The sequence below is a fragment of the Dipteris shenzhenensis genome, chromosome 18 (assembly GCF_047967505.1).
Source record: "Dipteris shenzhenensis isolate YYH24624 ecotype China chromosome 18, Dip_SZ_1.0, whole genome shotgun sequence".
Lineage (NCBI taxonomy): Eukaryota > Viridiplantae > Streptophyta > Polypodiopsida > Gleicheniales > Dipteridaceae > Dipteris > Dipteris shenzhenensis.
In genome coordinates, this window is record NC_141613.1 from 32,532,495 (window position 1) to 32,556,051 (window position 23,557).

At 45.5% G+C, this 23,557-nt stretch overlaps 1 protein-coding gene across 2 annotated transcripts in view; it reads left to right on the plus strand.

The window, feature by feature from the left end:
- Positions 1-1,277: 1,277 nt before the first annotated feature.
- Positions 1,278-23,557, plus strand: part of LOC147891126 (dehydrogenase/reductase SDR family member FEY-like) — a 42,516-nt gene continuing 20,236 nt past the window's right edge. The window contains exons 1-7 of one of the 2 annotated variants that reach the window (XM_087389597.1): positions 1,280-1,673; positions 1,851-1,971; positions 21,185-21,302; positions 21,407-21,543; positions 22,073-22,174; positions 22,415-22,507; positions 22,628-22,700. In XM_087389597.1, the coding sequence (XP_087245723.1) occupies positions 1,492-1,673; positions 1,851-1,971; positions 21,185-21,302; positions 21,407-21,543; positions 22,073-22,174; positions 22,415-22,507; positions 22,628-22,700 (826 nt within the window). In that variant the 5' untranslated portion in view covers positions 1,280-1,491. Of the gene's footprint in view, positions 1,674-1,850; positions 1,972-21,184; positions 21,303-21,406; positions 21,544-22,072; positions 22,175-22,414; positions 22,508-22,627; positions 22,701-23,557 lie in introns of both variants that reach the window. The other variant, XM_087389598.1, reaches the window with a different exon arrangement.

Genomic DNA, 23,557 nt, shown 5'->3' on the forward strand with positions numbered 1-23,557 from the left:
CAGGTGCATCCACGTTCCCAAGAGTTCTTCCCAAGAAAGGAATTGGAGACTATCTCTATAGGAGAGGGTGGAGGAGCTTTAATTGTTGCAAAAACATCAATGGCCAACAAAGGATCTTTCCTTGTTTCTAATGGAAACGCTCTGATAAATGCATCAATACTAGCCCACATGTGAAACCTACCCAAAATCCATGGCAAGAAGGTTTTGAAATTTCCTCAAACGCATTTGATACCAAATTCCAATCCATGACTTCCCAAGCTTCCACATGGAAGCTTCTTCCTTTACGCAAGGAACTCCCCTGGTACTCCTTTGCAAAAATAACTATAATTCCCAATTTGTATTTCATTCCCAAGACTTCCCTCCTTGCCAACCATGTATTCTCCCCAAGTCCCATCCCTCACAATCTGTGTGCCCTTCAACCATCATGTAAAGCAAACATTTTTTCTTAGACCTGTGAGTTTAGTGTTGCATGTGGATAAGTACCCTTCAAAGGAGATCATTCTTTATGTACGAACATCCTACTAGACTCAAGGGGTTGTAAGGTGTGCTCATGTGGAAGGATTCACATACATCCTCCTCTTCTATGCATTAAATAAGAAATATAGGTTTGGGGGGAAGTACTTGTTTTTGTTTGGCATACAATCCCCATGGACGGCTCCAGATTGTGTGCGCTTGTTTTTTTTGTGTATTTTGGGTTGGTTACATCTTTGCTTGCCAACGGGTGCTCCAACCGACTCCTTAGAAGGAGTTTAGATCTCTGCCTCACGGCTGAATGGCAATTTCCTCCATAGGGACTTGCTCTAAGAGCACATTCCTACGCAAAAATAGGATGCAGGCAAAAAAGTTGCCTTCCTCACCAGGTTGGAGAAGGTCACCATTATTGTTGGGAATTTCTTTGAAGTTAGATGCGATTGTAGGGTTTCCCGATTTTATGTACTCATTAAGCCAATGCTGAAGGTTGTTTGTGCCTCCGTCTACATGCGAGAATGCTCTCTAAGTGCTTGTTCACACGGGAGGGGTGGTTTGCAAAATTGCCCTGTCCCTGTTAAAGCTAACCAGCAACCAGGTTTTTCTGCTGGCCCCCACTCTAGAGCAGGGGCTCAAGGAGCAACCAGGTTTTTCTGCTAGCCCCCACTCTAGAGGAGGGGCTCAAGCGGGTTTCCCTCCAAAACTGCGAGGGCCAACCCGAAATCAAAATCAAGTGGTTTGCAAACTGGCCCGAGAGGCTCAAAGAAAAAATGTTATGGGCCGAAGGCTTAATGTGACTTATGTCTGGAGGCACGTGCGAATTACACACGTGGGTTTCCTCCATTGAACAATGATGATGATGATGAAGAAGAAGAAGACGACGACAATGAAGAGCAAGGAAGACGCCCTTCTTTTCGGAAAGAGTCGTCTTCTTCGTTGTAACTTTTCTGTCTGCTGAGCTCGCGAGAGGCCTTCCATTCTGGCAATGTGATTGCCCTCAGTGATTAGCAGTCCAAGAAGAGTATGTCGAATGCGTCGTTGGGTTGGTTGGATTGGATCTCCGCCTGCATCAGCGTCACCAGTGAAACCCTCTTCCAACGAATCTTCACTTGCCATTTGCCCGATCGCTTGCCCCTTCCTGTCCTCACTGACCTCACTTGCATCATCACCGGCGCTACTAGCGGGATCGGCCTCGAAACTGCCAAGTAAAATTCCCCTTGCCATTCTGTCCTCGCCTCAGATTACCATGCGAATTTGTGAAACCGAACTAGATCTTCCTCTTTTTGCCTTAACAATCTTTTTAAGCTGGAATGCTTTGCTTCGATCGTCGTACTTTTTTCGCTAGCAGGTTCTCACTTGATTTGTCTGTTTGCTTGTCGCAGGCAGCTTGCTGAAGCGGGTGCCCACGTGGTGTTGGCGTGCCGCAATACTGTGGCCGCACAAGCCCTGGTGCACGAATGGCAGAAAGAGCGGGAACACAATTCTGGGCCTCTTGATGTCGAGGCAACGCCCTTTACCTTCCTGCGAAATTTAAAGCTTCCATATACTCTACGCGTTGTACTTCTCTTTTCAACCATTCTAGAAGGTCTAAGAGTTTGGCAATTTGCTCTAAAGCACTATCATGCGTAGTAGCCTCGGAACTGCAACCTTACAGCACCATGCCAGTTCCTAATAAATACTCTCGTTTGCATCAACCATAATGCTGGTATTTACTGCGCGCACACACATAATGTATTTTTATCTCCCCTAAGAGTCGCCGTCTCACTGGAAATAGTAGTACTAGCATTCAATTCGAGAGGTAGTAAGTTTTAAAGGGCACACATATCACTGTGTGCCTCGCATTCTGTTGGCAGAAAGTGAGTATAAATAGCCTAGAAATCTATGTACATTGTTGACCATATAGGTCATCAGCAAGCTGCTTGGTCACTGACAGCCCAAAACTGCCCCCTATGGGCCAGCCAAAGCAGCCCAAAAGAGCATAGAACATGATGGGTATGTGCACCCATTCTCCTATACTATGCATATCCCTTTGTCCTTGTATGATGTTCACAATTAGGGCATTAGCTACACCTATTCTTTCAACCCCTCTCAATGAACTGTTGGTGGCCTTCCGTTCGATGAGGTGCTCCATCCGCTTGCTAGGAAGAGTTGCGTGAATTGTCAAAGGGTTTTGTGCATAGGGCAGTATACAAGCTCAACCTGCTCGTCCTGTATCAGTGATTTGTTGAAGTTGTACTGAATGTGCTTCTTCCTAGCATGGAACACTGGTTGTAATTCCAATGCATTTTTCGCTATTCCACAGAGTCACTGCTACATCCTCCTGAAGATCATGCAAGCTCTCCTGAATCCATCTAAGTTACACAAGCAGCTGTGCACGTTGCTCTGTACTGAGCTTCCGTCAAAGAAAGAGTACAGAGCAAGTGTATGTAACTTCTTGCTGAGCTGGGAGATGGCCCTTCACCCCAGCAAGAAACAGCAATCTGTAGTCAATCGTGTGATGTTAAAACCAACGGCCCAATTTGAATCACAATACCCATCTAGGGTTCAATAAGTGAACCCAGTGCTGCTCGTACTTTGTGATATTTGAGTACTCACCCTTGGCTTTGGTGAAAACTAACTCAGCACTTCATTGCAAAACTGATGTCCAGTTGGGTGTATGATTAGATATGTCAAGCTACTGTGGGAGAGAATTAGGGTAGCATATGCCTCACTACCTTTGGCAGCAGATTATAACGCTCATACTAGCTCTCGAATCTCCTTTACAACATGTGCTGACAAGTAGATAGAACAGACACATACAAGTTTGGAGAAGCACTAAGCAAAATAGGCAGCAAAAGATCTTAATTACCATGCTCCTGAACACACGGACACGGCCAAGAACAACTGTCACAAAAGGATCACAAAAATGCTCCACATGGAGGCAGCCAGGGAATCATTGAGCAGCATCAAATGTTGGGGACTAGGAGTCACCTCCCCACCTGTGAGCCCCATATGAAGAGGATATAGCAGAGGAGGACTTGCAGCAGGGTATGGAATGTGACAAGCCACGTGAGCATGGAAGGAAGCTACCATGGGGGCTGGAGAGAGAGAGAAAGAAAGAAAGAAAGAAAGAAAGAAAGAAAGAAAGAAAGTTTATTAAAGTCTTCGGAAGACCGATGGGTCTACGAGACTATGAAAAACCTAGTACAAAACGAGCCGTGAGGGTGGAGCTACTAAACGAGCATCCACACCAACGTAGAATGCAAAAATGCAAAATGATAGTACTAAGTACAACATAGTCATGTCAGTGGTCGACTACATATCAATCTCATCATCATCATCATCATCATCAACACCAAGACATCGGGATGGATGGGGCAATGGAGGCATGAAATCGGTGATGGAGTGTTGTCGGCTGCTCACAGGTGCGGCCCTATGATGTCTCTTGATCATAGCTCTGCGTCTAACAAGGGCCACAGTAACCCTTGTCGGCCGGCCGACTCCGAACAGAGAGGGGATATCCCCAAGTGTAATTTGCGCGTCAGCCCTCTGTCTGAGCTGTTGGGTCACTGGCTCTGGGTCATGATCATGTCGAGGCCTCGTCTTGTGGGGGTCCATGTGATCTGGCAGAAAGAACTCCATGATAGAGCTCTGAGAGGGATTTGCCAAGGAAGAAGTCTGCTCCTGTCTCTGTGATCGAAGTATCCTCTTGCGGTGTCTAACTACCTCATGAATGAAGCCCGCCAAACATTTTTGGTCTGGATAGGAGAGGAATCTGGACAAAACCCCAAAGCTATCTCTGAAGAGGTAGTAGAAACGCCCTCGGATCTCATAGTAAATGGGGCACCTAAAGATGAAGTGCTCCTTCGTCTCAAGCTCCTCCATATCACATAATGTGCATATGCACCTCTCCTTGGGTGGCATGGTTGTCAAAAACGTTAGGTATGAAACGTTAGGTACGTTAAGGGTCGAGTACCTAAAGTACCTAAACTTAAGAACTTTTAGAAACGTATAAATAAATAAATAAATAAATATATATATATATAAAAGATATCTTATTAGTTATTAGTAATTTATAGTAGATATTGAGACGCATCATGTTGCATGTGCCATGGCCCATGCACATTGCACTTATTACTAGAACATACATGATACATCATACAATATACAAAATCCAAGGCAAGTACTCAAAACTTTGCTGAGGGTAGGCTGAAAGCACACAAGGCTCCAAGATTGACACACGGGATTGCAGGTTTCATGCGTTGAGCAGCTCGAGGTGTTGGAAATGGCGTCGTACGATGTACGGCTGTCGACCTTAACCCAAGGTACAATTTTTGGACAAAAGCCCTAAATTTTAAGGCAAGTTTCTAATGTTTCTAAAGTTCTAACCTTTAGAAATGCATATCTATCCAACCATGGTGGGTGGGCCCTCTGCTCTCTCGCTCTCGATACAAAGTCTATGTGAAGAGACCCGGAACGGCCCAATAGAGATCCCCAGTGAGTGGGGTAAGCGGATCTGCGTGTATCCTGGTGGGTCAATGAAACCCTCCTATGTGATATGTAAGCAGTGATCTTTGTAGAAGTTGAGCTTCACTGGGAGTTCGCTCGGTCCCAACCAGGTCCAAAATGTGTATAGCTGTAAGAGATCCTCACGGATTACCTAGTTGACCTCGTGTGATAGGAGGGGAGAAAATGGAGCGTCCATACTGTATTGGAAGGGAGGGAGTCTATCCATGTGGAGCCCTAGTCGCTCAAACCATCTCTGTGTGCGTGCATACCATCTCTGGTCCCCTCCTGCTGAAAGTGCCTTAGAGGAGAACAATGCTAGCCAAGGTAGTATGCTGCGCCCAGAAGTGTAATCCCTGTACTCCCTGACTCGGCATAGGTACGCGATGACCCGAAATGCAGCATCTAGCTGTAATGGGGATGACCCAAACTCAGCCTAAATGATCTAGGGAGGGACTGGCTTACTGCGGATCATCCGCAATAGCATGAGAACCTGTAGCCACTCCACACGAGCCCACTCTATATCCGACAAGTTTGACCCTCAGCAAGGGGCTGCCATACATCACCGCTAGGTGGACCAAGGAGTCAAAAAGCAACCCCTTGGTCCATGGATCGTGAAAGTGTGAGTGGAAGCACTGCCTCTCTAATCTGGCGAGTGAAGCCTATCCCCTGCCTAGGCGGGCTTTCATCGCGGGTCTCATAGTGAAGATGGGTCTGGAGAAGACAACCCCAAGATACGTGTATGATGAAACTATCTCAACAGGTGACCCATCAAATGTGAATTGCTCCTAGTGCATGACGGCTTGAGATGTATTGAATATCATAACCTTGGTTTTACCAAGCTTGACCTTCAAATCATGAGACTCACAAAAAAATTGTAGTGCGTCAAGGTGTCTTTGGAGCCCCTCTGCTAAGGAAGACAGAAGGGCCACATCATTTGCATATAGCAATATTTGGATCAGAGTGCCAGCAAATCCCCCTCTGTGTCTGCATCACTGTCTCGAGCTCGTCAATGTATAGGCCAAACAGGGTAGGTGATAGACACCCTTGTTTGACCCCAATAGTGCTCATGATCTTGTCTGTCCACCTAGACCCTACTCGGACTTTGCCTGAGACTCTCTCGTAAAGTGCCATGACAGCCCAAATGATCTCCTGGTCATAACCCAAATCCTATAGATGCCGAAGGAGGCAGGCTCTCGGGACCGTATCAAATGCCTTGCGGAAATTTATAAAGCAATAGTAAACCCTCTGCTTTCGTGTCCACACCTCCTCAATGATACACCTGAGCGTGAGAATGTGAACCATGGTATCATGATCCCACCGGAATCGAGCCTGTCCTGCTGCTCTAAGTCCTCGACACTCTGCAAATCGAGTGACCTCGGAATCAAGCACTGATGCATAAATCTTGGACACGACATGTCTAATCATAATGGTCCTATAATTCTATGGGCTCATGGGATCCCTTGCCTTGTGGATGGGTAAAATAGTGTTAATGGTCCAGGTGCTTGGAAACCCCAAACAAACATTTTCATTAAAAAGCTTTGCTAGGGGGCTAGGGGGTTATCCCATATGCAATGAACTCAGTGCATAGCCCCTCATGATCCTTTGCTCAGCCAGTATGAAGTTTCATTACGGCATTTTTCATTCATCCCTTAGTAAAGAGGGTGCAAGATGTGGGGCGTGGCATATGTGAGATTAGGGACTGGCTGATTTGGGATGTCATATAGTGTGCATGCATAGTTATAGCAGAGCTAACTGATGCAATGAGCTGTGGTAGTGGAGCTATCAAACGAGCATCCACACCAATGCAAAATGCAAAAAATGCAAAATGGCAGTACTAAGTCCTAAGTACAACATAGCCATGGCGATAGTCGACTATATATCAATCTCAGCATCATCATCAACATCATCATCTTCATCAGCAGCAAGACATCAAGATGGATTAGGCAGTGTAGGCATGAGGTCGGCAATAGAGTGCTGTCGGCCCCTCAAAGGCGTAGTCCTCGTACGTCTCCTAGTTGTAGCTCTGCGTCTAACCAGGGCCACTGTGACCCCTATCGGTCGGGCTCCGACTCTAAACAAGGAGAGGATGTCCTTAAGTATGATCTGTGTGTCAACCCTCTGTCTGAGCTGTCGGGTCACAGGATCCGGGCCACAGTCATGTCGAGGTCTCGTTTCGTGGGGGTCTATGTGGTATGGCTGAAAGAACTCCATGATAGAGCTCTGAGAGGGATCAGTCGAGGAAGAAGTTTGCTCCTGTCTCCGTGCTCGGAGTATGCTCTCGCGGTGTCTAAGCACCTCATGAATGAAACTTGCCAAACACCGCTGGTCTGGGCAGGAGAGGAAACGGGCCAAAATCCCATAACTATCTCTGAAGAGGCAGTAGAAACGTCCTCAGATCTCATAGTAAACAGGACACTTGAAGATGAAATGCTCCTCTGTCTCAACCTCCTGCATGTCATACAGTGTGCATAAGCTGTGCATAAGCGCCTCTCCCTGGGTAACCGCTTTGCTCTGTCGCTTTTGATACGAAGTCTGTGTGAAGAGACCCAGAACTGCCCAAGGAGATCCTCAGCGAGTGGGGTAGGTGAATGTGCGTGTATCCTGGTGGATCAATGAATACCTCCATTGTGATATGTAAGAAGTGATCTCTGTAGAAGCCCAGCTTCACTGGAAGATCACTCGGGCCCAACCAGGTCTGGAATGTGTGTAGCTGTAATAGATCCTCATGGATAACCTGGTTGACCTCTTGTGATAGGAGTGGAGAACGTGTAGAGAGCGGGTGACTAGGACAGCTTGATCCTCTAATAGGGGTATAAAGTCAATGTATGCGAGAAGTATGTACAGATGGCCAGAGTAAGTAGGTGAGTGATCGCGATAAAAGCATATATCATGGTAGGTGGAGTAAGAACTCAACGGGGTGGAAAGTGCTGTGCGACGAGGATTAGAAATGCTAAAGAAAAGATAGGTATGATCAGCCCCTGGAGGGAGAGGTGCTACGGTAAAGTTAGTGATGCGAGATGTGAAGGTAGGGGATCCCATGATGTAGTCCACAACACTGGAGCCTCCCCCATGTGGAAAGCACGTGAAACCAGCGGGCCATTTGTAGCTGTAGATGTAGAGGCTGTGGATGGAAGTGGAGCTGAAACTGAAACTGGAGCTGACGTTGAGGCTGAAGCTGAGGATGAGGATGTAGCTAAGATGGAAGCTGAGATTGAAGCTGAGGCAAAGGTGGACCCCGCCTTTCTTTGTTGTCAACTCTGAGTCCACTACGGTTGTAGCGTGTATTCACATCTTGAGTTTCAGCTGTGTTTGTTTCTTGGTTTTGTTGTTGTCTTTCTTGGCAGCTTTATCCGTATCTTTGCCACCTTTCCCCATTTTGTTTGGCTGATTCCGTGTTCGGTGCAGGTCTTAGTGTAGGAGCGGGAGCGGGAGCATGAGCCCCCCCCGTGGCGGGAGGTACACCCAGGGGCCTGAAAAATGACGGGGAGCGGGAGCTCAATGGAGGGGGCTGAAGGCGGGGCTGTAGGTCGGGGCGGAGGAGAATCGATGAAGGTGGAGGGGAATGGAGGAGGGAGGAGTGGCCAGGTGACGGGATAGGATAGGGTGGGGAGGGCTGAGGGGTGGCGAAGCTAGGTGGAGGTAGGCTGAGGGTAGGCGGGGAGGGCTGAGGGGTGGCGAAGCTAGGCTGAGGGTAGGCGAAGGAGGGCTGAGAGTGGCGAGGCTAGGCGGGAGGGTGGTGTTGCAAGGGCGGAGGGGTGGAGCCGCCGGCGGGAGGGAGGAGCTGCCGTTGCGATGGAGGCAGCGGGAGGCCGCAGCAGCCAGTGAGAGGGAGGAGCTGCGAGAGGCGGGGAGCTAGGAGGGCGGAGCAGCCAGCGGGCTGGCGGAGCAGGCAGCGGGAGGGCAGAGAGAGAGGGAACAAAAGGCCTCTATCGTGCGTGCTTTGGTTAGCCTCTACTTCGTGGGTGGCCTCTGTGTCTCTAGCTCCACCGCTCCGCACCGTCTCTTCCTGCAGATCCATGCTCTCATGTCGGCGATCTCCTCCTCCTCTACCCCACTATGTCAATAGGGCTAACTCGAGTGCATAGAAGTTGGTAACGTGTTGATTGCTTGATCTGTCTCTTGTGACACACTCACCTCTTGCTGTCTAATCTGCTGCAATAACTTATCTCTGTGTCGCTGCATCTGCATCAAATAGAGGCCAATGTCATGGATGTGGATCAGCCGAGAGAGTGGACCGAATCCATATCCCTCCTGAAAGAGACAGAGATCTCATAGTAGACAGGACGAGTACATAGGAATTGCTCCTCTGTCTCCACCTTTGCTAGTGTGCATAGATCAGCTGCTCTCTGGGTGTGCCTGCGGCTGTCCTTGGCTCGATCCTCAATTGATGGGACGAGACCCACATCTGTCCAATGGCAATCCTCAATGCGTGAGACCCGTTTGTCTTTCAGATATTGGGGTTTGATAATCACTCCATTCTCTGATAATCTCAGGAAGTGGTCATATGGATCTTGGTGGGAAAGTCCTGCTTCCGCCCCCAAGTCCGTGATGTGTAGAGCTGGAGTAGATATAACCGTATGATACGGTTGATCTCATCTCTGGAGAAATGGGTCATCCAAGCTGTACTGGAATGGGGGAAAACAATACATCTGAATGCCTTGACTGGCAAACCATCTACATATGTGTGCGTACCAGGCTGTGCTAACCCCACTCTCAGATACTCGTCCGGATAACTCTAGTGCCAACCTCGGTAGAGAGCAAGAGAGAGAGGGGAGAAGAAGAAGAAGAAGAAGAAGAAGAAGAAGAAGGCTGCCACATTGGCAGCTGGTGTAACTTATGTGCCTGCTGTGTGGGCACCGCATATGGCCCTAGAAGATGGCTGGATTACTGGCAGAGAGCATGCTGTGTTAAAAAAAGATGAAATGTAAAAGGAGAACTCAAACATGAGAGGCACCAGAGATCTTCCTAATTATAGTACACTGCTTTATTTATAATTATGGCATACATGCCCTAATTACTTTCATACATTGAGTGCCATATCGGCATACAAAACTGAGCTGAGAAAACTCCCGTACCTGTGACTGCAAGCGATGGAGCTATGCTGCTGAAACAGAACCCCAAACCTCACCCCGGCTGAAGCGCTCGAGACAACCTTCCCTGTGGATGGCGGTTTGAATGGCTGATGGACTGCTGTTGTACGGTGCAATTCAGGGTGGGCTGAGGGCTGTACAAGCGCTGGTACTGCTGCTGGAGGCTGGGGACTGAATGCCAAAGTGAGGGGAAAATAGCCCCTTATATAGGGCTGGAAGACTAGCCAACTGGCTGGTGTCTTGAGCTACCAGACCAGTCGGTTGACCGACCTGCTTGGTCGGGTTAAGTGACCTGAATTGGTCAGCTGTGAAGGCTGACCTTGGGTGACCAGTTGGGCCTGCCAATTGTCTCTTGGAATGGCCCAAAAACCCTGCGAATAAGCTGCTTTGGGATGCTGCGAGATGGTGACTATGCAGCGAGTTGTCATTGCCACCTGTCCGTGGCACTGGTGCATGTGACATTATAGGTCAAGGCAGAGGACTAACCTGAGACAGACTGTATGGCCAACCAGCATCCTGACCAACGTGTTCTAGGCTGATGAGCTACATCATGGATTTGGTTGGCCAGATGTGAAAAGGCCCCCATTTGGGGGGGGAGGGTCTCAACAAAAGTCACAGTGCCGCTGATAGGTCAAAAAATGTAGTAAGCTCTTGTACACTGTACATAATAAAGGGTAGGCACATAGATATGCACTTTTATGTTTTGGTTTGGGTTATGGGATACCAGAGACTACTTCTGGAACTATGATGAATGGCTGTATTTTCAAGATAAATAAAAAATGGTTTTTTTGCAGGGGCAAATGGAAAATGATGAGAAGGAGTGTGGGTACACCCATATCCAGAGCATTTGTGGTACCCAATGTGTGACGGAGTTTTTTGTGTGTGACTTGATAAATGTTCTTTTATTACCTTGTGTCTTAGGTTTCCTTTGTTATGAGTGGTTTCCATTTGTTGGGGCTCATATGAGTATCCCGTGTGTCAAGGATGGATTCATTATTTGTGATAGATTGTGGGTAAGTGCTGGCTTGAAGGGAATGCGCATTAAATCTGAATGTGGGGCATTTTTTGCCTTGGTGTATGTTTTTTGGGAAAGGGAAAGAGAGTGGTTTAATGCATGAGATGAGGTGGCCAGCAAATGTGGGAGTTTTGCATGGATGTGCAAGTTGGCTACGTGATCAGGTGAAATGCTCAAAGGAAGTGGGAGCTGCCATGTTAAATGGTGGAAGATTTCTAGAGTTTCCAAAAGGGTGATGGATCCGTGGCTGTCTCAAGGAGGGGGTTGGCATGCAAATGGGGGAGAGCCTAACATCGAAGAAGAGGAGAAGTGCGATGGGAGAAGGAAGAGTGTGGTTGCAAAGAAACGCAGTTCAGCGTGACGTGCTGGTCTTCTTCAACGATGGTGTTCTAAGGGAACTGGACTCATCGTGAGGGTAATGAAAGGCCAGTTGCTGATTGTGATTTGTTCTAAGGGAACTGAACAACTTCTTTGCGATACGTTCTTGTTGTTGTGATCATTTGCTGATTTGATCGTGGGATATTTCCTGAGAAGAAGGCTTGAGTGACGTGCTAGTTCACAACAATGGTTTCATGATCGAAGGGAAAATGTTCTTGCTGTTGAATTGAAAGGTGCTCCTACGTCATTCTCTGATCGACTCTGACTTCCTGATAGTAAGAGAGAAGAACAACTTGCTGCTGGTGTCTTTCCTCTGTTGGTGTGGCATGAGAACGATCAGTATGCCAAATGTGCTGGTGTCTTTCCTCCGTTGGTGTGGCATGAGAACGATCAGTATGCCAAATGATTGATCGAATTGCGTTGAGTCAAGAGTTTGTCAGGTTGCTGGTTGAATTACTAGATTTGAGAGTTCATTCAAGATTCTCCTTAGCTGCTCTTCTAAAGTGACTGGATGGTGATAAGGCAGAGGCAGTTTAATACAGGCGCTGATTTGTCTATGGATCTACCTACGATCACGTGATTGGTGGGTTGTTGAGTTGTTGAGGAAGCTTGATCGCTGACTTGTGTACGTCATTAAAAGAGTTTTCTTGCTGGCTCCATGTGCAATTTGGTCTGAGACAAGAAGACATCTGTGGAGCTGTACGTGGTTGGTTCCTGATGCAGATATAGAGAGACTTTTCCCAGTGAGATGTGGGTTTATTTCCTATATTTTGTTGTTTCTTGTGCTGTCAGAAGGTGCTTGTGGGTGTTACGTTATCCTGAGATTGCTTTTTTTTTTTGGGATTGGTGATTCGTGGGCTTTCTGCTTTGTGTCTGGAAAAGTTTACAATGAGATTGTGTCTCGCACGATTCTTGTAATTTTGGATCCATGCTCTGGATGGTGTGCTAAGCTACTGTCACTGGGAGCCAGATCACACTGCAATTCTGATTCCATGATTGCCCCGGCCTCAATATCTTCTAGTCTGAAGATTATTTGTTGTTTTTAGCCGTGTTCCTCTTTTGTTTTATCACCGCGCAATTCGGTTGCATAGAGGAACAGTAGGGAAGTCTCGGGATCCATTTCAGTAGTATAGTCCCTTGGTAGTGATCTTTGGCAGGAAGTAGAGCTGCACTACAGCAAGTGACTCTCTAGTTATGACAAGGTATTAAAGATATGTGCATAGTTTTTTCCTACGCCAACATCTGCTTCAATTCCTTCTGTACTCTCTATTCCTTGGGGCGTGCCAATCAGAGGCTTTGGTAGCTAGGATGGGTTGATAGAGCCGGCGAAGGGCTCCTTTAGAGGAAGGGCCGGATGCACCCCCCTGATGAACCTAGGGCCTAAAACTGGTGAACCATGCACTAAAGAGGGACGATTAGTCAGCCTGGCTGAGCTTGGCTCATACTCCTGACCTGAAGTCTGTAGAAGGCTAACCCCAAATGGGCCGACCAGCTCCTTTTTACGCCAAACCCTTGGTTTATTTCTGGGCCACTCAGTGTTCTGCCCATGTGGCAATCCCTTGTGCTGCCCACATGGCAGCCTGTCCTGCGGAATTGGCTGGCAAGCTATACTTTTGGATCTGCCCATGTGACAGCTACATATGCTGCCCACAAGACACAACATATGCTGGCCAATCGGCAACGCTTGTATCTTTTATTGAAGAGCACTATTGTAGCTCTCCATCAGGGACACCACACTCATCCATGGGGCTGCATGCAAGGCCACCATGGCTTAAGCATGCATCAATTCCAACCCTCGGGTGTGAAGCCAGTTGTCCTCCTTGTTGGAATACCTCCCTGTTTGTAAGCCCCCAAGTGAGGAGAGCATTGGGGACCCCGTTCAACCTAGGGTTTGAGAGAATGCCACATGGGCAGGATTTGTGGCATCATTCAAACAGAGAGGGAGAGGAGGGAGTGTGGGCTGCCACATGGGCAACAAACAGTATGGTGTTGGTGCACAAAAGGAGAGTAGAGGCCAGCGAGAGTGTCAACTCTAGGAGGGGTCGACGGTGTATGAGGCTATGGTGGTGGCAAAAACCTTGCGATAAGGCACTGCTGGCTGTCAGCATGTAGAGCCTGCTGAATTTGGATGGTTGTAGCTCTACGGCGAACAAGTGCACCATAACTCCTATAGGTCGTGTGTTTGACCTAGTGAGCATGATAGTGAGGTCCCCTAGTGTGATTTCTGCCTTAGTGCGCTGTTGAGTCTGGCGTGTCTCTGACTCTGGCTCGGGTCCCTACGATCGCCGTCTCCATGAGTCTTGTTGGTCAATACTGTTTGGCTGGAAAAACTCAGTAATCATGCTCCGAGTAGAGTTCAGGTGTGTCAGGATCTCCCTTGCATACCCTGATCAACCGCTTCTTGTGTTGTATGGCCTCATGAAAAGGCTGCCAAGCATCTCTAGTCTAGGTAGGATAGGAGACTAGGTAGAGAGCTGAAACCATCTCTCAAAAGGCAGTGGTATCGGTCTCTGATCTTGTAGTACACTAAGCACCGGAAAGTGAAATGCTCCGCCGACTCAATCTCCCGGGAGTCGCACAAGGTGTAGATGCTACCCTCTTTGGGTATTCCCTCCGTTCGACCACTCTCTATACAGAGGCGGTGTGATGAGACCCAGAACTGGCCAATCAAAATCCTCATAGAATGAGGGAGGTGGATCCACGTATATCCCTGTGGGTCGATGAAAGCCCTCCTCTGAAATTTGTAGGTAGTGGTCTTTGGAGAAACTGAGCTTCACAGGGAGCTTCTGGGGTGCCAACCAGGTCCTGAATGTATGTAACTGTAGGAGATCCTCACAGATGACCTGGTTCACCTCGTGGTATGTGAGCGGGATAGAGGGGGCTTGAACACTCTACTAGAAGGGGGGTATCTTGTCTATATCAAGCCCAAGGCTCTCAAACCATCTACAAGTAATGTGCATACCAACATCTCTGGTCCCCCTCTGTGGCCACTGTCATGCATGGGCATAAAGCGAGCCAAGGAAGCCTACGTCGCTCTGCAGTGCAAGATCCATACTGTGAAATGTGGAAGAGATACGTGATGACTTGGAACACCGCATCAAGTTGTAGGGGGGATGCCTCGAACTCAGCCATAACTAATTTGACGCGGAACAGAGGGCTTACTGCGGATCATCCGTGAAAGCATGAGAACCTGAAGCCTCTCAACTCGACCCCACTCCGTCTTTGATAGATCAAGCCCCCAACAACGGCTCCCATACATACTTGGGGGTTGAACTAGAGAGTCGATGAGGGACTTGGTCTGAGGGTTTGGGAAGTGAGTGTGAAAGCACTTGTCGCTCAAATCTTGCCAGTGCGGCGTACCCCCTGCTTAGTCGAGCCTGTAGCATTGGTTGCATTGTAAAGATCAGGATGGAGAATAGGACTCCCAGGTATGTGTAGCATGCAACCACCTCCACTAGTAACCCATCCAAGGTAAAATTCTCTCTATGCATGGGTTACCAGTGAATATGATATGATTGTATTAAAGTCCTCTTGAGACCCATGAGGATCTATGGGACTGGTGACCGCTGTAAACTAATAGTGGTCTTTTACACCCAGTGAAAGAAGCATGCCATTTTGTGAGTACTTTCTTAGCTACTTGAACACAAGCCCAAGAACTTTGCTATGGTGCTCCAAAACTTCCTTGAAAGTTTAGCTAACTTCCCCAATATTTGGCTCTAATGTGTACATAGGGTCAGCATTTTAGGAGTACGTGCTGCTCATCTTCTACCTCCCCTATGGGGCAGATTTTGCAGATTCTTGCATCTCTCGAGATGTTGGGCCTTGCCCACCTGCCCCTCTCCCACCTCTAGTTTGTGTGAGTTGTTCTTTATTTTGCAGACTAAATGCCTTTTGAGCATTGATATATCCTCCCTGAGGTATTTTTGCATCCCATAACTATCTATCGGATCAATTTCCTATTTGTAAAACTGCATTTTTGTCCTCCACACTTTCTGTAGCATTTTCTGCCTCACGAAAATTCTTATTTCTCTTGTATCTTTTGGTATATCAGCAGCTGTCGCCCCATAATTCCATCCATTTCATTCCCTCTCTGTGCCATCCAGTGGTCCTTGTAGCTTCCATTTGTGTAACATGCAACGGTAACCTGATCGTGTAATTCACAGCAAGACCTTCTTTAAACCTTTAGCAAGGAATTAGGGTTGTACACCATAGAGAGAGAAAGGAGATGAGGGTAGAGAGAGAGTAGAGTTGACAACCGATTGGGTCCTTGTACCCATTGAGGGCCCCCTCCCCAATCAGGGGAAATTTGCTTTATACTTGGAGAACTGAGAAATACAAAGAACACTCTTCGAGAGAGCACGAAAAACGCGCTTCTGAAGAGCTCACTGTGCACACGCAGACCCAAAGACCTGAGATGCTGAAGAGCTGGGAGAACTGAATGAGGAAAGAGGGCTTGGAGGCCTCCTATTTATAGGGCTTTTACGGCTGGTTGGCTGGTCCTCGGCCCCATAAAGGCAGCCCTAGGCCCCATAAATGCCAGCCCTAGGCCACATAAAGGCAGCCTAGGGAGGGGTGCAGGCTAGCCTATAAAGGCAGCCCTTCCCCTGCCATTCTCTTCACTTGTTCCAGCGCTGAGGGGGCCCAGAAGGGCTCCTATCCTAGGCTGGACCTAAACCTATTCCTAAACCTAAGACGAAAACACTACCCTGCGGTTCTCTAGTGGGTACTAGTGAAAAAGGACTGATCTTCCGACTTGACCTAAGGCTGAGAGACTGACTTACGTAGCTTGTGTCTGACTATCCTTGGACAAGGGCTCACAAAGGGGTCACAACAAACAACAAAATCTCCTATTAGGGAACTATTACGCACTTGTCGATGTAGCCAGTGTGTCACTTTGCACCCAAGTGCAGGGGTGCATGTGACACTTTGTGTGGTATCCTGTTTGCATCTATCTTCTCAAGCTTGTTGAGGTAGACCTTGTATTTCCATAAAGCTTCCCCGTTGAGAGGTATCATACCCATCTCAGCCAATAGGATGGGGTAGGGTGTCTATGCCTTGATCCCTAGTTTTCCTATGAGAAAGCATTCATGTAAGGTTTCTATTCTTCTCGAATAAGTTCTAGAGAGCCTAGATGCCCAAAGGATCATTGTTTGCACAAGCATTGTATAAAGGGGTTATTCAAGTCAGTGATGTCCTCCATGGCGACTCTTGCCTTGACAGCATTATAGAGCATGGAATAGATTTGCCATGCAATCAAAACTGCAAAATTTGAGGATGGCTTTCATGCATTGCGTGACTGCCATGTACTTCATGCCCAGATTTTGAGCAAGTTCGTCATTGCTTGCAGATTGGTGGCTTGGATTTTCAACGTTTTCTTTGCTGCTGCAAGCCCAAAACATCGGTCTTCAGCTTGCTGCCATTTCCTCCTCTAGCACTGCTTGTTTTTGGATTTGTGAGTTTAGTGCTTCCACCTGTTTTGACAACTCGGGGTCAGCCTGTCTAGAGCTTTTGCTTGATCCAGCAATGTGATCTTTGTTGGAATGTATTAGTCGCCCCCCCACCTGTGATCCCCAAATTGAGGAGGATATGGGGGAGGATGACCTGTAGTAGGTTAAGGGGTGAAAGAGGGGTCAGGTGGGCTGACAATGAAGCCATGGGGGCTGAACTAAGAGTGATAGAGAGGATGCCATGTGGGCAGACTGTGGGCTGCAACATGGGCATTCTTTGGACCTGCCATAGCAGCAGATACAGCAGCAACCAGTGCTGTAGAGGAGGGCCCACTAAAATGAATGTATTTGGAGTCAATAAGAGGTACTATGCCTTGAGTGGTCCCCCAAAAATGATGGTATTGACCACCCACAAGTGATGGTTTGCTGCAAGGCTGCTGATCGGAGCAGCATGCAGTGCTGCAAAGGGGCCTACGTGGGGCCTTATTAGAGATCTGCAACAGGTCGCCAGTCTGAAAATACAGGGCCCACCAGAGCTAGTCAGCAGATATCAAAGGCTATTGTGAGAGAGGTGGTGAGCTCTACATAGCCCTTCCACCTTGAGGAGAGAGAGAGGGAGAGGTGTTAATCTCTTGCAAGTGTTAAAGTAGGACAACTAGAGCTGAGAACACTCAAGAGGTAACTAGTAAATGAGATTCTCGTAGGTGCTTGAGAAGCCTCGTGTTGCAAGGAACTGTAGTGTTGAGCTGAGAGGAGAGTGTTAACTAGGAACTGAGTCGGGAGTAGTGCTCTTCTTGGGATATGTCTCTTGATATGCCAAGCTATGAGGATAATTGAGTAGCCCACGAAAGGGACCCATTGAGACAACCTCACCTTTATCGTAAAGGTAGTGAATCTCAATGAACCATTCGTGGTTGAAAGAGATGCCATAGATTTCACTGTTGGGGCAATACTTTTACAAAGGCTCAACCAATAGCTTTTGAAAGCAAAAAGTTAGACTGTGCTCAACAGCATTACACAGCATATGAGAAGGAACTATAAGCTATAGCTTATGCCTTAAAGAAATGGAGGAATTTAAATGGTGCTCAATTTGAGATCGCTTTTTATCGAGTATCGAATGGATTTGCAATCATTAAAAGCTTAAAGAAAGAAAAGCTAGGTTGGTTGAAAGAATTTGAGTATTTCAATTGACATATCGAAAGGAGAAATTTAATTTGCTGGCAGATTCCCTAAGCTGAATCACAATGGTTAATGAATTAAGTTTTACTCAACTCCAATGATCTTCTAGAGTTCCTAAAAGAAATATATGAGTTTGATTCTCACCTAAAAGAAAGCAATTATGAGGAGGAATCCAGTAGGTTGAGGCTTTCATTGAGGAGTCGTATGGAATTGGTGACATTCCACAAGTTGGTGATAAAGGACTCAAGTGGAAAAAATTAGTACTAAAGATGGCTAAGGTAGAGTATGTGTCCTAGATAATAATGACATTAGGCACAATTTTTTTTCATGATAATTCCAGTGCAAGACACCTGGGAATTGAGAAGACATACGTACTTTTGAAAAGGCAATTCTTTTACCTTGGAATAGATGAGTCTGTCCTATTAAAATTCAGATCAATAAAGCTGAACATCCTAAAGTAGGTGTTCCACTACATCTTTTGGAAATCCCATCTGGCAAATGGGAAAGTATTCCATGGATTTTATTGCTTGATTAGCTAGGATACAGAGGGGGCACAACTCCATGGATGTTTTTATCGAAGCTATACTTATATATTGATACACAATCTTGCAAAAGTTTTTGGAGTTAGATTTTTAAGTTTCACAATATTCATAAAACATGGTATGCTATTATATATTTTCTTTTGAATTTTGACGTGAAAGATGTAAATCTTTAGGGAAACTTTACATTTTTTTGCATAAAAGTTTCAAATCTTGTCGAATGTTACAAAATCAGGGCAAAAGTCTTGCTTCTTACCAGAACTAATTGAAAAAATTATACATGCATGACAACTCTATGTTAGTTATCATGGATTGGCTGACTTATTCCAACCAATGAAGAGGTTAAAACTCTTGAATTAGCAAAGCTATTTGTGGAGTATATTCATGGGTTGTACTGGCTACCAGCTAGTATTGTTAGTGATTGGGATAGCAAATTTGACAATCATTTTTAGAGAATTGTTTTTATGAGGTTTAACCTTTTAAATTAGCAAAGGTATCTGTGGAGTATATTCATAGGTTGTACTGGCTATCAGCTAGTATTGTTAGTGATTGGGATAGCAAATTTGACAATCATTTTTGGAGAATTGTTTTTATAAGGTTTAACCTCTTGAATTAGCAAAGCTATCTGTGGAGTATATTCATAGGTTGTACTGGCTACCACCTAGTATTGGGATAGCAAATTTGACAATAATTTTTGGAGAATTGTTTTTATGAGGTTGGAAACTAGTAACTACTTTGAATATGAGCATCGTGGTGGATAATCCACAGAGTGATGATCAAACTAAAAGGATCAATCTTTATTGAGGATGTGCTTCGAGCATATGTAAGTAAAAGACAAACTAATTAGGAATAATATTTGAATTTGCATATACTAGTGCCAAACATTTAACAACACGTTTTGATGTATGGATTTCAACCTAAAGCCCCACTTGCGGTGGGACTCGGAAAAGATAAGATTCAAGCAGCCAAAGACTTTCTTGAAGATACGAATCAAATGCTTCAGTTAGCTAAGGATAGCATAAGAAAGTTGGAGTTTGAAGAAAAAGAGAAAGTCTATCTTAGGGTGTCAGAGTCTTCCAAAACCCTAAAGACGGTTAAATGTATGAAGTTATCTCCGAGGTATTGTGAACCATTCCTAATACTTACGAGAATTGGAGAACTTGCTTACAAATTAGCCTTACTAGAAGGATGTACAGTGCATTCAATTTTTCAAAAAATTCATGACAATCTCATTGGAAATGAGATCCTAGGTGAACTCATTGAACCTACATCGCTACCACATGAACAAGAATTTTTTTTGGATGGACAAAAAAAGGAACAAGACATGCAATATATCAAGAATGTTTGATTATGTGGAAGGATAGTCCTGAAGAGAGTTCAACATGGGAAAGGGTAAGCTATCCCCAGAGGAGATTTTCCAATTTTGCGTTCGAGGATGTAAACCTTTCTTTAAGAGGAAGGAATGTTATGCCACCAATAACCATGGAATTCTACAGAACGGTTATGCTGATGGGGAACCATGAGGGCTTGCAAGTGCTTGCTTTGGTGGGGCCTAGAGGGTTTGGGCCTAGGGTCATTCCTAAGCTGAGGCTATACTGAGGAGGCGCACATAGAAGCCCATGAGAGGGCTTTAATGGAAGGGTCCCTTGTGGGACAAATGGCAAGTGCTGGACATGGGAGAGTTCTAGACTGGTGCAGCCCCGTTTAGAAGGAGCACTCATCGGCCCAAAATCAGGCCCATTGGGGAGGGTTCAAGACTGGTGCAGCCCCATTTAGAAGGAGCACTTATCGGCTCATAATCAGAGGCCCCTTGTGGGCCTGTATGTACTGGCCCTGCCAGGCCACAGAGTGCTTTTTGTGGGTTCCCCCCTTGAGCTTGTCAAAACTCCCACACTTGGGCACATGCTGACCCTTACTCCTACACTAGTCTACCCAATATCTGTTATGGAGATTCACATCTGGGCATTGACTTCCTGCTGTGAGAGTGGCTACCTTGAAGTTCTTCTGTCCAGAATCAGGAAATAGAACTTGACTCTAGCATTCATTGATAGTGCCAAAAGCACAAGAATTGGGAACCTTTGGAAAAACATGGGGCAGGCCAGAAAAGGCCTGCTATGCATGCTGCTAGAAGAACAGGGAAGAGTAAACAGCAGGGCCAAGTCTGTGGGAGAGAGCCGGAAGCTATGTTGAGAGGGGAGTCCTAATAGAAGTTATCCAATTATTTAACAAGCCAAATGCAGACATCTCTCCTTTTCTGGCCATTTCACGATTGTTGCTCCATTTCAGTCACGTGGCCTGCTTTCCCCTGTACAATCATGGATCATGATGTGACAAGTCCAGGTTACCTTCTAAGCCACCTAGCATGCATGTTTAAGCTTATCTTGCATTTAGCTTGTCCGATGGGTAGTAAAATTCTTTTATCGTCAAAGTGTGTCCTTTTTTCATGGTTTTATTTGTGTTGCAATGATGCGAAAAGAAGGAAGACCCAAAGAGAACATATTTGTTGTTGTTTATCTGGTAGAGGTAGATTTTACTGGGTTTTGATGTGAATGCTGAAAATTTTTCTGGGTAATGTTCAAGGTGATGGAGTTGAATCTCCTTTCATTGTTGTCAGTAAGGTCATTTGCAGCAGATTGGGAGGCCCGACAAGGTCCTCTTCATGTTCTTATAAACAATGCTGGGATCTTCTCCATGTCAGGTATCAAATAATTTGTCCTTCTTTTAATCAGGAGTGTCATTTTTCTACATTTAACGAATTTTGAAACGTAGGTTTCTCTCACCAGTAACTTTGTGTGGTTTCAGCTCCACAAAAGTTTTCTGAAGATGGATATGAGGAACATCTGCAAGTTAATCACCTTGCTCCTGCTCTTCTGACAATGTTGCTTCTACCATCCCTGTCTCGAGGTGCTCCCTCCAGGATTGTAAATGTGAACTCCGATGTGAGTGGTGGGAAGGGATTTCAATCACCTTTCTTACTTATTCCTAATGTTGAAAGAAAGCTTTTCCAAATTAGAGATTGAAGCATAGAAATCTAACCAAGTGCAGTAGTGTTTTGATTTTTTGTGAAGGAAATTGATTGTGTAAAAACGTTACAGCCACGTTTCCGCCTTTAATGTGGTAAATAAGGGATTTGAAAAGTCATAGCTTCTGTTGTTGATGATATGAATAGCCAAATTATATTGGAAAATGCTTGCACAAAGTCTTATTTCATGTGTAAGCACTATGCCTATCCAAGAGAACCCAGATATCTTAAAACCCAAGGGCAGCTTATGCTTGGGTAACAGATGAGATAGACAAGCATCATTCTGCTTAGTTATTAGTTTTCTCCCTTGTTTATGTTGGTTGTGTGAGTTCTTCTGAAGAGGATATGTATGTTTGTGTGTGCATTTGTGTGCGCTGCATCTCTTTTTTGTGATAATGGATGTCTCCAGCCTCATGAAATGTGTCTTCTTATATCACATAATGTAGATGCAATGTTTTGGAGTTGTGGATCCTGATGATCTCAATATTACATCTGGGAAAAGGAAGTTCAGCAGTAGTGTCGCATATTCTGGAAGCAAGCTGGCACAGGTTTGCGCACTTGAATCTTTACATATGTTTCTCAGGTTGCATGCGAGATAGGAAGGTATATGCTTTCAGATTTATTGCAGCAGAGCTGTGCTTAAGCAATATGTAAATTTGTAACAGATCTCAATTGCAAGTTAAATTCTTTTGATGTGATTGCGAAGTCTCAGGCTCTGAGCATGTTTCTTTAACAGAATTCTCTTGTTTTGCCTCTTGTTTTAATTTGGGGAAATGGATGAATTCCAGATATATTTTAGCAGCATTCTCCAGAGTAAGCTCCCAAATGATGCTGGGATTCATGTCATTTGTGTAAACCCTGGGATTGTACAGACAAATGTGGTATGAGATCTCCTGCCTTTTATATGTTTGTCAGTAGCTGTGATTCTATTTAAAGTATGCGTGCCAGTCCTAATAATTTTGTAATCATGCTTCTTCTTTTTTAATCCCCCCTGAATGCAGATAAGGACTCTGCCAAAACTTGTGCAAGCAGCTTATCGTCTTGTAGGGTTTTTCTCTTTGAGTTCTATTGAAGGTGGATGTTCCTTCTTTCCCTGCGGTCCCATATTGTAATTTCTGTCTCATGCACGTAATCCAGCATTGTTTCATATGATGGATAATCATTTGAGAATCTCAGGTTGCAGCTAAGAAAAATGGTTTTCTGTATCGTTAACAGAAATGAATGCAGAAGAAACAGAATATCATACAAAATCGTCAATGACAGATGGATTTTCTGGAACAGTTATGTATCGTGTGGCTTTTGTTCCATAATGCTTGTATTTTAGTGGCTATGGGGTGTACAGTCTATAATCGGAGCTTGTCACCAGACTGGACATCCCATTACACAGGGCGGCCTTCATCAGACAAGATGATTTGCTACCGTATTATGTAATGATGTCTGTCTATAATATTTGGCACGCACTTGCAAACATAGTTGCAATGAAACACGTTTTTTATTTTTTGAAACGTTTTCAAACGTTGCCAAACGTTTGGAAATAAAAAACACGTTTTTTTGGCAGTGGTTTTTGGGGCAAAATACCCTAAGGTCAATTTTTGGCCCTATTTTTTTATCAAAACAGTTAAAGGAGCTGTCGCCATCACGCTTTGTTGGAAAACGCCTTCCCGGGCTCACTTCTAAGTGTATGAACAACATAGATTGCTGAAATGTTTTCCTCTATGTTCCTCAGTGTTCTAGGTGCCATTAGTGCATGAAATCATGCATTTTGGATTTCTAGAATGTGTACTTATATAGTAGGCATATAATTTTTGGTAAAACAAACACCTAGGGAAAATTTTGAATCGAAACACGTTTGGAAAATTTTCCAAATGTTTCTAAACGTCTGGCAACTATGCTTGCAAAACAAAATTTATTGCTAGCTATAAAGAAAATTG